The 16,048-nt window shown below is 34.3% G+C and overlaps 3 protein-coding genes across 5 annotated transcripts; 2 read left to right on the top strand and 1 right to left on the bottom strand.

The window, feature by feature from the left end:
• The first annotated feature begins 4,670 nt into the window (after positions 1–4,670).
• On the top strand, positions 4,671–13,618 carry LOC124303444 (H(+)/Cl(-) exchange transporter 7). Of its 3 annotated transcripts, XM_046760644.1 has the most exons (13): positions 4,671–4,772; positions 5,043–5,208; positions 5,271–5,399; positions 5,981–6,179; positions 6,824–7,077; positions 7,583–7,760; positions 8,153–8,677; positions 9,231–9,400; positions 9,479–9,658; positions 9,931–10,140; positions 10,848–11,093; positions 11,701–11,781; positions 12,156–13,618. In XM_046760644.1, exons 2-13 carry the CDS (start codon positions 5,065–5,067, stop codon positions 12,255–12,257), a joined length of 2,418 nt encoding a protein of 805 aa, XP_046616600.1. In that variant the 5' UTR covers positions 4,671–4,772; positions 5,043–5,064; the 3' UTR covers positions 12,258–13,618. The 3 variants fall into 3 exon arrangements, with proteins under 3 accessions (XP_046616600.1, XP_046616601.1, XP_046616599.1); XM_046760643.1 differs by lacking the exon at positions 4,671–4,772 and having other exon boundaries at positions 4,791–5,208; XM_046760645.1 differs by lacking the exons at positions 4,671–4,772; positions 11,701–11,781; positions 12,156–13,618 and having other exon boundaries at positions 4,788–5,208; positions 10,572–10,918.
• Positions 13,051–13,380, bottom strand: LOC124303448 (phosphatidylinositol N-acetylglucosaminyltransferase subunit Y). Its single transcript, XM_046760648.1, has one exon. The coding sequence runs from the start codon at positions 13,378–13,380 to the stop codon at positions 13,267–13,269; it is 114 nt and encodes a 37-aa protein (XP_046616604.1). The 3' UTR covers positions 13,051–13,266.
• Positions 13,619–15,075: 1,457 nt separating the features above from the next.
• On the top strand, positions 15,076–15,941 carry LOC124303447 (uncharacterized). The gene has a single exon (XM_046760647.1). The coding sequence runs from the start codon at positions 15,184–15,186 to the stop codon at positions 15,751–15,753; it is 570 nt and encodes a 189-aa protein (XP_046616603.1). The 5' UTR covers positions 15,076–15,183; the 3' UTR covers positions 15,754–15,941.
• Positions 15,942–16,048: the final 107 nt, after the last annotated feature.

Below are 16,048 nucleotides of genomic sequence, written 5' to 3'. Positions count from 1 at the left end.
GCGTAAATTAACCACGGGACTCGGACACGTTTTTACGCGCCGATTTTGCAAACGGTATATAGAAGAGTTACACACTTTCGATGTGTTAATCTTTCAACTCTTCGGTCAATTATTTACGAATAATAAAGTTTTCAAGTTCCACAGCGCCTTTTGCGCGTGGACTTGATACCTTTCAGTCATGAGAGAAAGCGCGTTATTTTACAACCGGAGCTCAACGCGCAGGTATAGAAATCTCGGTAGTGTTCAGTGATAGTGGAGAATCTTGACGTAAGTATTTATAAAATATATATGAAACGTACAGAAACACTCGTTTAACTGATCGTATTATTTTCTGTTTCAGGGCAACAAAACCAATTTTTTAACAAATGCACTGAGAACTATAGAATTTTCAGTCGAAAAAGATATTCACTTCAATAACTCAATGCAGAAAAAGATATGGATTCAACACAAATTTTAAATGATTTTTATTCATCAATACAATCAATAATCGAAGCAACGAATATTAACGTGAATATCATGTTAGACTCGATCCATTTTTGGTCAATGTATGGACTTGTGTGATTGTGCTAACCATACCTTCGTTTGTTTCAGGTAATAAAACTTTTGCTTGTTTAAGATAATCACCCCTTTGTCCGGTCGTGCTAATCGAACCTTTATCTATTTCAGCTGATAAAACCTGTGTCTGTTTCAGCTAACCAAACTTTTTATCTGTTTCTACTAATTGAACCTTTTGTCTGTTTTAGGAAATCAAATTTTTTGTCTGTTTCAGCTAACCGAAACCTCTGTCTATTTCAGATAATGAAACTTTTTGACCGTTTCGCTAATCAAACCTTTTGTCTGTTTCAGCCAATCAAACTTTTTGTCTGTTTTAGCTAATCAAATCTTCTATCTGTTTCGAGTGAATAATTTGTCTCTTTTCTCGTTAATTATATTTTTTATTTATCTAACTGTAAGTTAAGAATATTTTTGAGTGTATCGACATATGTCACTAATTATATATTTCATCTGTTTCAGGTAAATGAATTTTATTGACTGTACAGAAAACTTATCGTTCCTTTCCTAGGCTTAGGTCTGGTTTAGGTCTAGTTCAGGGTCAGTGATCTTGTTTTCACCGATAGATAGATTTAGCGATGAAGGTCAGAATCATCATGATCACAAAGTGTGGTAAAAGTTATTCAGATGTTGTTTTTCTTAATGGTTTTACAGTATTTTATTGCGATTGTTTTAGTGATTGAGTTTTTTTTATCGAGTGGCTCACAGGTCATGTTCGGTTTGTATTTTACTATAGAATTATACAGCTCTGTCTTATTTTGGTGGTTGTGCTGATTCTACTCTGATTTGTTTTCATTCCTTCAAAGATTCCTGAATCGTCTTCCGATAGGTAAATGCCAACGTCTTACAGCCATTCGTAATTTCGATCTTGGTTTAGGTATTGATTGTTTTACATATTCACCAGGTTCTGCATTTTATTGATTATCTCATACCTCATAAGAAAAATAATCCGTACGCGAACATCCAAAATCAATCGCTGTTCGCCTATAGAATGAAAATAATCACCCTTCATGCATAATAAAATAACCATCTTTCATCCATAATTGAAACAGTCATCTTTCGTCGATCATAAATAGTCAGCGAGTTATATGAACTGATAAGTTTCGAACCAGCCGCGAATATACGCAAGTACAATTCGATTGGGAAAAACAATTTACCATAATTAACATGTGAAAAAAAGTCACTTGCAATTTTTCAAAGAACGTAAGATCGATCTTGCTACTATACTCTGTGGAGTAGGCCTACCGGTGATACCACGTAAAAAAAAAAAACGCGCTGGGTGCTCTACCGCTTGCTGTGGTGTGGAAACAAGCATAAGTGAACTTATTTTCACTGGCCAAATACTAACATATTGTAATTTTTCAAATGACAATTTTATTTTGGCGTAAATATAACTCATTGTCAATAAAATTCATGCTTCGATAATGTATAACGCATGTGGAATCGTAATACCTTTCTCTAGTTTAACCAGAGTGAATTCCACGTAAATACATTTTCAGGGTTCGTACGCACAGGGAAAACTGGAAAAACCGGGAAAACTCGGGGGGTTTCTTACAGCAGGGAAAAGTCAGGGAAAAGTCAGGGAATTTCGAAAGTAAGACTGGAATTTTAAGTTTCTTGAAGAAGTAAACTCGTTCTTATACGTACATTACTTGATATCAAACCTCCTTTCGTGTTTTCTTACCGAAAATCGCTGGCTGTTGTTTGTAAATTAGTAGTCGGACAGTAAATTAATTACTAGGTAATATCGGAGGTATTGGTATTAATACGCAAAAAAATTGTCATTAATGAGCGGCATATTTCTTGGAAGGTTACTGAAAAAAAATCCTATTTTCAAGCTGGAACACTTGGAAAAGTCAGGGAAATTCGGGTTCCAAAAAGCGTACAAACTCTGGTTTTCCTTTTTGATAAATTTCTTAATTAAAATCAACAAGGTGCACATCTCTTTGACAAGTTACAGTATATATACTATAGTTGTCAACAGCAAAAAGGAAAACAGGAAAGTTAGAAAAATTTTTAAATTATTTTTGTAACAGAGTAGCAACCGCAGTATAATTTTTGTAATTTTGTGATGACTTCGGAAACTGAATAACGCGAATATCAGTAAGTAGAATGACGTTAAAAACCCTTGTATCCACAAAAATACTTCGTTATCGTGAAACCCATTAGAATAGCTACCCTCGAAAATTATTTCGTTGTTTAAAAAAAAAACTATCTGAATAGATATCGGCAAAAATTATTTTTACATGTACAAAAAATATTGAAATTAATTCTCAATACTGTCAAGTACATTATTCAAAGGTAACTTCATGTAGAGAGACATCCCTCTTCGGAAAAATGTTGAAATAAACGTAACAAATAAAAAGTTAGTTAGGTATAAAGTGAAAACATTTATGCACTATACATGGCGAACCTCTTTATAAAATATTTATGAAATAACTAGTAATGTCATCGATACAGATGCAACAGCAGCCAAATAACTTTATTAAAGGTTTCCACTTTAATACAGAATCTGAATAATCCATGTTGAGGGAAAACTTTAATTGCGGGGTCGTTTGAAAATAGTACATCGGTTCTGAGTGCAAGAGAATATTGCGCAGACAAAACGTGACATATGGTATCTAGACGTGAAGCACGCTATTTCATGCCGCGGATTCGCACTCTGTAGATTTCATTCGCGTACTTACTGCTAGCTCAAAGAAGATTGTGTTTTTCGAAAAGAGTGGTAACAGACTATGTTGGTGGTCTTGAATTTGTTAGATCCAATCCGAGAATCTGTGCATTTAATTGCATCAAGATGCTGTGTATAGTAAATTCTTCAGTCATACGTGTAACAATATAATCACAGAATCCGCTCAATTATTTCTTTACTTTATTTTTTTCTAAATTCTAAAAGGCCCGCCAAGTACTCTAATTTTTTCGTTTCTTGACTAGATGTTTATTTGTTACGCTTATTTCGAAATTCCTACAGAGATATAATATGTCCTCTTTCTATTAATTTATGATTGATTGAGGTACTTGACAGTTAAGATTGATTTTAATATTTGTATGTAACACTAGTACAGTTACGCGTCTTCTTTCGCCCGCGTTCCGTATGTAATCATTCTAGCGACAGTACAAAAAAGAGCGATCAGAGCATGTAGTAATTCAACGTGTTCTTTTTTCTACTTTGCTATAAAACAAAATTTGTCAACCACACTTTTGTTATATAAAGTATCATGTGTACCACAGAGGCAGTGTTTTTCGCCCCGCGCATTTGCAACATCAGTCTTCGACTTGCACACGTGCTCGCCGATGACTCTGCTTACAAACTTATACAAAAAGACCTACTTTACCTCCTTGGTGCACAATCTACTATTGTTTTTACTAACTCTGTATCGATCAATGCAGCTTTGTTCAGCTTAGACTGGTTTTGGTTTTTATTGGTTCTGTAGCTTCAAGAGCTTTACCTTCACGGTGATTCAACATTTGTAATAAACAATTCCAGAAACAACTATGTAGAGATTTTATGGAATTCCTAGATAACAACACGCGTACAAATTTTATAGCAAAAAGACAGCAATGCTTACAAAGCATTGCTAGCAATATTAGGAACAGATGTATGCCCCAATTGCTATCAAAATCGAAGCTGATCATTCTAAGCAAAACTTATCAGCAAATATCTGCTAAATGAAAACAAAACGCAACAATAATCGCCGCAAGCGAAGCAAACTTTTCGCATAAACGTAGACAAAGCTGACACCCACATCTATGAAGTTAGAATAAAATAAGGTAGTGAATTTGAAACATCAAAACGTACAAATATCATTAAAGAGCTATTCTACGTATGTCATATATTATTTCACTTCGAGAATTACATGTTAAACACTGTTCAGCAAGGTCCTTATGTACGTTGCAAAAGTTTCGCGTGTCCAGCTATCAGCTCCAACGGCTAGTTTTTCATTCACATTATTTAGAACGTATACCTACCCCATGTACATTCAAAGAGAATAGTCTCCACCCCACGGTCTTACATCACTCTCTTAATCGTACGTCAGAGAGAGAACCACCGCGGGACTAACTCTGTCTTTTGGTCTCTGCTGCAGCTGATTCGTCACGTGACTGATCAGCGTTCTCCATTCGAATGTCATATTTTTTCAGTGGCAAACGTGCCTTGCCTGGTTGAGTCAGGCGAGATGCGAGGAAATGAAACCATAGGATCACTGATATACTACACGAAGGCTATCTTCTTTTTTCCGCGTATGAATGTTGAATCACGCGGTGAAGTCCCTGCAATGACGCAATATGCTTTTATCGGGGTTAGAGACTCGCACATTGCGTAGTTCCTTCTGGTTCCCTGTCAATCGCAAGCTGTATAACAGAACAGGTGTACAGATCGTGTGCTGTCAAATGAAGTGTCACCCACGTGATTTTTGAACAAATGTTGAACGTCGCTCTCAATAATGTGCCGCTTGACTGTTGTCGTAATTTCTTAATTTTTAAACTGGCAGAAAACGATCTCTAAAGAAAACCATGGAGCAAGACGAACCAACGGTCTCGAACGTAACCATAAACGATAGTGTTGACTTTTCGACCGACGACTTTGATAAACTTTTAAAACCGCCTAGGAATAATTTTCATTCTTATTTAAACGAAGACGTCAGCGTCAGATTTCCGGTAAGAATCATGCAATTCTAATCCCTGCTGGCACGATTTTCATTCGCTTTTGTTTTCCACAGAGAACGAGGACCAACCATAATGCTACTTTATCCAGTGCCTCCGAATGCACAAATCACATGTCGTTTACAAGGCTTTCATCAGAGGCAATACTCCCTGGGGCCATGAACTACCTTTCGGCCAATTATGAGGTTACATAAAATTTTAATGTTTTTGTCTTATTCCTCACATTTCCATTAAACTATATTTTGGACTATTGTCAGTTAATCGTCATACCTAGTAACACGATCATGACTCAGCTAGAGTTGCGATAGTCATGCACTCTCACAGCGGAGGTTCGAATAAATTCAACCTGTATTATATTATCGCTAAGATTTTTAAGAATACTGCTTCTCGCACGGATTCAAGAACAATGCTGCCTATGTTTTTCACCATTAGAAGTTTGCAATCATGAAACATCGCTATGTTCAAGTATTTTTTGAGTCACTAGCGTGACAGGCAGCATGATTTCAGTACAGTGACTTTACCCTGTCGATAGATACAGCACATTTTAATTTGTTATATATCTGTACCATATGCATTATTCATCATTTCCTTGAAATGCCAGTAGAACGACCCATTTGTGATTTCCTTCAAGCCCTAAACTGTCGTCGTCTTTACTTAAATTATCATAGATTATACCTAAAGAAAGAGAGCAGTACATAGTCTGTAATGATTTTTAATTATTTTATAGGTATAAGTATGATATTAAAACTTTTCATTGTTCTTTCAGAGTCTTGATTATGACACCTGTGAAAATCAATTACTGTTAGATGAAGAAAGAAAAAAGGGATACAAATTTGTGGTCAAGAAAAATGTTGCACGATGGTTTATTTTCTTACTCATCGGAATTTTCACCGCTCTTATTGCATGCTTTGTCGACATATCTATTAGTGAGGCGTCAAAACTGAAGTATAACTCATTAAAAAAATGTATCCTTTATTGCAATATAGTAACAATCTACAAAATGTCCTGTAAGTGAGTCCTTCACACGATATCTTACTCTTGATCTTTCGTGTGTTCAAAAAATTAAATTACAAATCGTCCAGAACAGAATAAATCTTCTCAAATCATCAAGGCAATGACGCCAGGCTGCTTGTGGAATCATGGGATCATGGAGAGAATATCAGTGTTGTTGATGGGACGAGAATGCATGGGTTCTACTAATTAATATGTAACTTACACAGCAAGAGTAAAACCATTGAAATCAGCGGAAACATAGCTGGCCTAGAAAATCATTGCGTAACCTGAGCGATGAGTAACACTTAACTACTAAGATCAGAGAGACATTTAACGAGAAATCCACTTGAGCTATATTATTCCTTGTTAACACATTTTTTTTATATCTATGAAATAGAAATCTTTCTATTTAATTTTTTCCTTTTGGAAATGTGGCTGTTTTCCAGCAAACATATACTATATTCTAATTTCCATTCACTGCACGATATGGAAATCTATACCATTATATTTTAGGCAGTTCCATTTGCATTGAAAAATGAATAGAACACTCGTAAGTGCTACAAATTTATATTATCATTTTTCAAACTTATATATTGACCTTGACTGCATTACAAAGGTATTGACCAATGCATTTCTCAAAACTGTTTATGGTTGCCATATCTCCTCTGGCTAGTCATGAACTTAGTACCAGTTTTAATAGGCTCTATCTTAGTGGCATATGTCGAACCTGTAGCAGCCGGCAGTGGGATTCCACAAATTAAATGCTACTTGAACGGAGTTAAAGTGCCAAGGGTTGTCCGAATCAAAACGTTAGTTGTAAAAATGATCGGGGTCATTTGCACTGTGGTTGGTGGCCTAGCTGGAGGAAAGGTAAAGTATTTCAATCATATAAGTGAAGTAAATACAATTTTGAAATATAAAAAGAAGCCCAGAAAATTTCATAGGACACTAGAAAATTTTGAAAATTCTCAATCTTGCAATTTATCGTACTTTTTTTTAATTAATTTGTAATTTTATTTATTTAATCTGTAATTCTCAAATAATTTTGTACAACACCACAATCCCAACATAGAATCTGACATATTCTGATAGTTGCAAAAATTTCATTTCATTCAACCATATTTTCAGAAATGCATCGGAGTAGTCAATTCTTCAGATTGCATATTGTCTGTTAAATATGTAATTTCAACTTACCTTTGGATTCACTGGTGTTATAATTTTTGCGAAATGTGATGTTTTCTTTGAATGCAAATAATTTCCTTAAATTTCACAGCATTTTCCAAATTACATCCTAGGCAATACCCTAAATCTGTTAGAGTTTATATAAAATCAATTATCTTTAATACATCAGGATTATAATGCTTACATTTTATAGGAGGGACCAATGATACATTCTGGAGCGGTTGTGGCGGCAGGCATTTCGCAAGGCAAAAGTACAACTTTCAAAAAAGATTTTGGAATTTTTAAGTATTTCCGAGAGGATCACGAGAAACGAGATTTTGTATCAGGAGGTGCAGCGTCAGGTGTATCTGCAGCGTTTGGAGCACCAATCGGTTTGTTTTTATCTATCAACCACTTAGAACTTCATTTTAATATAACATAAAAAAATTGTTGTGATTAGACTCAGCTGTATTATAAATTAAGCTTTCTCACTGTTACATGTACAAAACTTTAGATGTTGCATTCTTAACAAAAGTATCAGACCGTCTCATACATGTAGATTTATTTGATCAAGCTTTTGACAAATCAATTTGCCAATCAAACATCTTATCATAAGCATGATCATTTACTAACACACTGCCTCACATGATAAAAGTCTATTTCCAATGAAGCTATGAAGCATGTTCTCCAATAATTGTACTACATTTCTGCTTTCTACAGTTGAAGTAACATACTTATTGTGTTCTCAGAATTAATTAATTAATTCTATTGTGTGTTACTGTAGGTGGCGTGTTGTTTAGTATCGAAGAAGGCACCAGTTTTTTTAAGCAAAGTTTGACCTGGAGAACTTTTTTCGCTAGCATGATAACAACTTTTACGATGAACATAATTCTTAGTGCATATCATGGACATCCAGGTGAACTATCCTATCCAGGATTGATAAACTTGGGAAAATTTGATGAAATACCGTATCAATTCTATGAAATACCATTGTTCATGATAATTGGAACATTGGGGGGAGTTCTTGGAGCACTTTGGAATCACGTCAATTACAAAATTTCATGCTTTCGGCTGCGGTTTATAAAAACGAATTGGATAAAAGTGCTCGAAGCCTTGTTTATAGCAGTTCTGAGTGCCACCCTTGGATTCCTGATGATTTATTTTATTGATGATTGCAAGAGTACAGAAGAGTTCTCTATGGATTTTCCTATTCAAATGTATTGTGAGGATGGAAAATACAGTGCAGTTGCTGCTCTCTGGTTTCAAACTCCTGAAAGTAGCGTTAACTCACTGTTTCATGATTCCAAAGGTAAGCAAGACACAGTCAATACTTCTTAAACCCGCTTTTAACAGTTTGTTTTTCATTGCGTGATATTCGGGAATATTAAATAATGTGGCTTCTTAGCTCTGAATCTCAAGTAAAGTATCAGGACTACAGGACTATTCTTAAAAAGTCTTACAAAAATAATCTTATAATAATATTACGCTCCAACTGTTCTGATTTTTATATTTTTACTTATACATTGATTTCAGGACATGTTTTAAAAATACTTACGCTGTTTGTGACAAAAAAAAATATTGAACTTACCTGCCATACGCAAAACGCAAAACCTTGTGATATCGTTAGAAATTATTCCAAATATCTGGAGAAAATAAAAATTTTCCGGTACTCCACACTATTGGATATTAGGAATTTTTTTATGCAAAACGAAACAATGTCAGCACTAATAAGGATTCAATATCAATATTGTCAATTTATCAAGTGGTTTTTTACTTTATTAATCGAAAGTATAACATTAAGTCCTATGCGAAGTACAATTTTTCAGCCATACGATTTATAGTTTAAAATTGATCCATCACAGGTTCCCAAAATGATGAAACACTGGTTATCTTCGTAATCTTGTACTTTCTCTTGGCTGCTTGCACTTTCGGTCTTTCTATGTCGAGTGGTCTCTTCATCCCTTCACTTTTGATTGGCGCTGCCTGGGGTAGATTAGTTGGATCCGGCCTTTCCAAGTTGTGGCCCAACTGTGTAAGAAATTTCACATGATTATACTATACTCCGTATTTCAAACTGTCAAACTTCAACCACACCACTCTTTTTTTTTAGGAGATCTTTGATCCAAGAAAATATGCATTATTAGGTGCAGCTGCTCAGCTTGGCGGTGTAGTTAGAATGACAATCAGCTTGACCGTAATTCTTATAGAGGCAACTGATGGAATATTCTTTGGTCTTCCACTTATTATTGTACTCTTAATGGCCAAATGGGTTGGTGATTTCTTCAATGAGGTATGTACTTGTTAAATTGTGAGGGTTGAATACTATGGCAATTGAGTCAATTTCTACTATCAATACTAGTAATTGTATAGTCAAACTGTTGATAACTGAGGTAATTGAAATTAGTGTGTGCAATATTGTTACTGATATGAAATAACTTTTCATGAATCATATTAAACATTGTCACCAACAATAGGAACAATTTAAATATTTATCTAACTTTCTCATTTGCAATAAGATCGACACAGTTTTGAATATGGTAATGAAACAGTTTATGAACACAGGGTATCTACGATATTCACATACAAATGACCGGAGTACCCATATTACCATGGGAACCACCACCGTTATCAAACAATATTTATGCAAGTGAAATAATGAGTCATCCTGTGGTTACACTGAAAACTGTTGAAAACGTCGGCCATATAGTCGAGCTTCTGAAATGTGTTTCATTTAACGGATTTCCTGTTGTTGACCCACCAACGAGTGATCAGGTATGAAAAAAAATCTTTTAACTAAATTTTTAGATGTCAATAGTGAACTGAAAATAAGTAATTCTCTAAAATTCTGTTTACAAAATTGTACATTTGAAGAATCAATCAGTTCTCAGATTTTTTTATTCTTCCATATCGATACGTCTTAGGCAGTTTATGGTTTTAAGCTAAAAATGAAAGAAACTTTGCTTTTACATTAAACTGTAGAAAATTAATTTTTAGCTGTTTACTCATTTTTCACATCAAATAGGATAAACTATGCTTAGAGCATCAATATTAACAGAATAAGAATCTTTTGAAAAACATGGGTGCACTACATTTGTATTGCAGATAACCCAATGAAATCTTAAAAAACTGAAGAATCATTTGGTAAGAAAATGTAAATCCCTAAGGCCTAATGAGATAAAAAAGTAAAAAATAACCCATTTTAGATTAGCCCATAACACGATTTTTAATTCTCTTAACCACTCTTGACGAAATCCTTGGATACAAATAATTCGAGCGTGCCAACAACCAATAAATTCGTAGTAAAAGGTAAACATGTTCAGATACTTGAGAAATCTGTTCAGCAGTGGTTGTTACGATGATAAGTCTGATTTCTATGAAACAAAATCATGGAATCTCAAGCACATAATTGACAGTATTTATAAACAAGTCTGAAGCTACTTCATTTTATTATATGTATGATATTTAAATGTGTATTTCAGGAAGAAATAAATTCCTACGGGCGGTTCAGAGGCTTGATTTTGCGATCTCAGCTAATTGTTTTACTACAGAATAAAATATACAATGAATACAGTGAATATTGGGATGAATTTCTGAACATCGAAATGTTCAGAAGCGAGTATCCTCGATATTCTACTATTGACCATGTCAACGTTACTGCAGACGAAAAAACCTACAATATGGATTTACGACCCTTTATGAATCCATCACCGTATACAGTTCAACATGTAAGAATATTTTACGATTCTCTGATCCTAATCGTTTTGCATGCATCAAGGTGTATGCTGCAAGTACATACACATGCACACAGCATGTGAACGGCTTTGTTTTGGACAAGTTGGTTCCGTTAACAATGGAAAATTGGCCTACAGCGTTTTTTTTTTAACCATTTAGGTCAACTTTTCCAAACTCTAGAAAATAATAGCCGAACACTACATCTATATCCTGCATGACTTCAACCGATATCTCATCACTTCAGTTTTTAGTAGCCAACCTTCTTAAAAAAAACTTGATATCAACTTGTTTTCCAAATTAACGGACGATATACATGACAAGTTGTGTTTTCCATTATTTATTTACTTTTGCTACTAATTCTAAAATTGAGATTGATCATAAATTTATTGCATTTAATCATTTGCTGTTGTTTTTATTATAATTGTTTTTGTCACTTTGAACATTAGTTGATGCTTCTATTTTTATTTTTATAAATAATAGTTACTGTTTATGATAACTACACCACTGCGTATAACTTGGACTAAGAACTGTATCAAGTAAAATAGATAATAACAACAATGTCAGTCAACAAAACATTCCAAATAAATGTTATCATTTCAGTCTGCCACTTTACCACGGGTATTCAGGCTCTTCAGGGCCTTGGGACTGCGCCACCTACCAATAGTCAATGATACAAATGAGGTAAGCCTACATATTATGTATATTCTGTAATCGAACACTCAAAGTTCTTGAAATGCTTTGCGAAAAATTGTCCATATGTTGGTAATGCCACATGTAACCAAAAAACTATACTTGGCCAATCAAGAACCCCTACGTAACGGGTGTGTGCATGAAAACAATTTGATGACTGGCATTTAAAAGTAAATGCGGAAAACAGGTAACTTGGTTGAAAACATCATTGTTATTTATATAATTTATTATGTTGAATTGGACTAAGTAAAATATCGAATAAATGAAAAATTATCGTGAGTGGTAATTTTGGATTAATCAAGAGTACTCATGTAATGTGGTAATTGAATATCGAAATCATACGTTGGCGTGACTGTGTATTTCAGGTGATTGGAATGGTGACCAGAAAGGACATCGCCCGATTTCGAATTTGGAGGCATCAGGGGCGAATGGGTTTAGATGAACTTTTAATATCAGATAAACTCTAATATTCTGACGAATATTATTGTGATACTGTTGTTCCACTATTCTGTTAAACTTTTAGACATGAGTTTGCACAAATTGAGTAGAAGGACCACAAGTTTGTCAAAGGTTGCAGCCCACGAAACTCAATCATCTCAAACAATAGCTTAATCATAAAGGACTCTATATAACCAGGCCCAAAAAACATTACATCGAAGTTAGCGGACAGAGTTAGCTGAATGCACTACCATCGTTCACAATGCGGCAGTGAGGATTAACAATCAAAATTTCAGCAAATGTCTGGGAAAAATAATACAATCATAAAATGATGTGTGTTAAACTCTATCACATTATCCTGTGTACCAAAAGTTCTGCATTTTTGGCTATTAACTCTACTCTGACTACTGGTTTCAGGTTTATCGAGGAAAACATGACAATTTTGTAGATTGCAGATTGGCAGGTAGATTTTCTGTAGCAAACACTATACTTTCATGTATGAGACCTTTCATCGTCAAGTTTAAGATACCTGAGAAATGTTTACCTGAATACACATGTGTTGAATTCTTCAATTTAGTCAGATTCAGTGATCACTGATCACGGATTCAAATGGTTCCCTAGATTTTTTAGATTTTTTCACAGATGTGTATTGCGATAAATAGACATTAATGTTTTCCAATTTTCGCATACTAGTCTCGCATGTACGCGCCACGCGTGTCTTCTGCACATCGTCAAGAAAGAGCGCTTTTCTTGTTTGAAATTTAACCAATTTTGATACAGGCATACTTAATTGAAACATGAAACAGATTTTTTGACCACAACAGGTAACATATCATCAATGCAAATCATACATACAAACTATAACATAGACACAATTAGGAAATACTTTTTACAATAAAAGTAAAAAAAAATATACAACCATCATTATTGGTGATAGGGCTCTGGATACGAAGGTCAGAACTTAAGGGTAATATTAGAATAATATATAGAAAAGAGCAATCATTATAGCTTTATTATTTATTTGGATCTTCTACAACATTAATTATTGATAAATAATTCCCAGCCTAGCCAAGACCAAAGCTTAAAGAATAAGTGTACAGGTACAAGTACCAACAAGAGAAGAAAGTAGTATTCAAATGTTGTAACATACATTTTATCCACTTGTTTCACGTTGATAGTTTATTATCATATAACTTGGATATGTTATATTTTTTACAACTGCATCATACTGAAGTTTAGATACGGCATGCAATTATTATAGAAAGAATTGGTCGTAAGATGCGTAGTTGATATTATCTGTAAAAAAGAAAGGCACAACTTCCATGAAATGTTGCTTAGCCATTTAACTTTAAGTACTAAACGTAAATAAAGTTATATTTTCAATTATTAACCTCTAAGCTGGTCCTGTTTAACTTTAGATAACGAGGTTATCTGTAATTATGTTGATCTTTGAACAAACGCGCGGATCTTTTCCTTCCATCTCATTCTTCCCAATAGGTTTTAGAATATGTACCTCACAATAATATTGAATTCCGATGTGATAAATTTCTAAAAAATGACAAAATCTAGTTATCTGAGAGTTCATAATGATGAAATTATGGCATAGTATTGCATTATTACATCTTTTTATACACCATGTGTTATTTGAAATCTCTTAGATCAACATTGATTAATCGAAAATTCACGTGAATATATATGTTTGAATTGAATATTTCTCGGTAAAATCAAGTATCAGACAAATAAGATTCTCACATCAATCTTTTGTAGCAAGTGAAATCGTTGAGAGTATTTTGATTTTTTAGGTAAGAATGAATACTGAAACAAAATTCAATACAAAATGTTGGTTTAATTTTGGAGTTTCATGATAGTTTGACATATTGCCCACCCTGTTCAATACTTATAGAACTGGATTTAGACAGTGGTGCTTGAAAATTTTTTTATGTAAATGAAATTAATTTTGTGTAAGTATATAGACCATAAATTTTGTGTAGAATCATATTTTTTTGCCATTAATTTGGGTGAATAGAAATGTGAATCTTTCACGGCAAATCTGAAATCTCAATAAAAATGAACTGTTTGATAGTTAAATTCATTTTACAGACATTATTTAACAATGAGCTGTAATATCTACAGTCAACAATGCGGACAATTCGAGTGCGAGAATTTCCGCGGAAAATCAACACATTCCCTCTGTCATCAAGTATTTGAAAACGCGATTGACCATTCAGATTTTATGCGCGTACGGCCGAGCACGCTGACAATGACTTCGTAGATATTTTCATGTAAATTTACCCATCAAACCGATTTCTTGAACCTTCAGTACGTAGATAGCAAGTTATCAGAAATAAATTACAATACTCGTGAACACCGTTAAATCATATTAAAAATCGTACGAAATGAATCTGAACTGGCATTACTTTATTCTGAAATTGTCAATTTCTACGCCAGAGATTCAAAAATAGATCGCCCTAAGGTAAATATCACGGGGTGCCGGTAACAAAACGGCGACTATCTCCTTCTAATCTTCAATAAACGCAGCCTATCGAGACCTTATAATTTTTTGCGAAACTGTACTAGTAAAAAAAGTGTCGAGTCAAATCTTTACGGCCAGTGGAATGTCTTGCGCATTCATCTGCAAATTAGGTCGGGAAATAATTACCAAATTCCGATGAAACTATTCGGGAAATGGGTGACAAGATTCCTACTTGCTGTAATTCCAATACGAGAAGATAATAGAATCACCTCTTGCAGTAATCGTACGTGACTTGATTGCGACTACATGGCCTATAGCTGTCGGCCATTGTTACGATAAACGATTAGCAGATCAGTTGCTATCGCTACCGTACGCACAGTCCCGAGAGGGCTACGCATGCGCTACGCATCACATAGAAGAACCGGTAGGGTTCAAAATTTTAAATAAAACCTAGAATTAATGAATACGAAGTTACGACTGCAATGAACAGATACTTGAAACGCAAAAAAGTACTTAAGACAATGCCAAAGAAGAAAAACCAAAGTTTGAAAGTGAAAAGTGTTAGGTCAACTATACAAAGTAGCGGCAGACCAACACCACGACCTTATGAAACTGAAGAAGAAGCAATAATTCGACGTTTTCACGATGCTCAGCGAATGGCAAGATTTCGAGCTAAACGAAAAAAAGCCCTGGAACAGAGGGAGATGCTAGAATCATCGGGACTTGCAAGGATGACTGTTGTATCGGAGACGAAGAAGAGAAACTTAATATTGCAACTAACTGAACCTTTTATCATGGTTTCTAATTCGAAAACAATTCAATCTATGTCTGCAAAAAGGCTTGAACAAAGTCCGACAATACATTTACCTTTAGTTCCTGACGAAAGCAAGTACTCCCAACTTCTGAGTGTTATCGAAGAACTTGGAAAGGACATTCGACTGACTTATGCTGGAAGCCGCACTTCTGTTGAACGACTCAAGGTGGGCATCGTACGTGCCAAATTATTAGTCAGAGATTGCCTATTAGAGACTGAAGTGAATTCTAAATTATAATAGGTCAAGACTATCAATTTAGAAAAGTATATACCATAGTCTCTGTTCCTAATTTGATACAAAACCTCTGAGCGTGGATTGAAGTTATAATCATTAAACCATTAAGAAGCACTATGATGTTACGCAAATTTCCAATTATGCAACATTTGAAATGTATTGAAGTTTAAGTCTGACTTTTTTGATATCCTATTTTTAGAAATGAAAATGGTAGAACTACTAAATATTAATTAATTTCTAAGTTTGCAGTGAATAAAATCTTATAACTCATGTATGTTTTTAGTAATGTGACATTCCT

This window comes from Neodiprion virginianus, chromosome 4 (assembly GCF_021901495.1).
Source record: "Neodiprion virginianus isolate iyNeoVirg1 chromosome 4, iyNeoVirg1.1, whole genome shotgun sequence".
Classification (NCBI taxonomy): Eukaryota; Metazoa; Arthropoda; class Insecta; order Hymenoptera; family Diprionidae; genus Neodiprion; species Neodiprion virginianus.
This window is presented reverse-complemented; position numbering and strand designations above follow the sequence as displayed.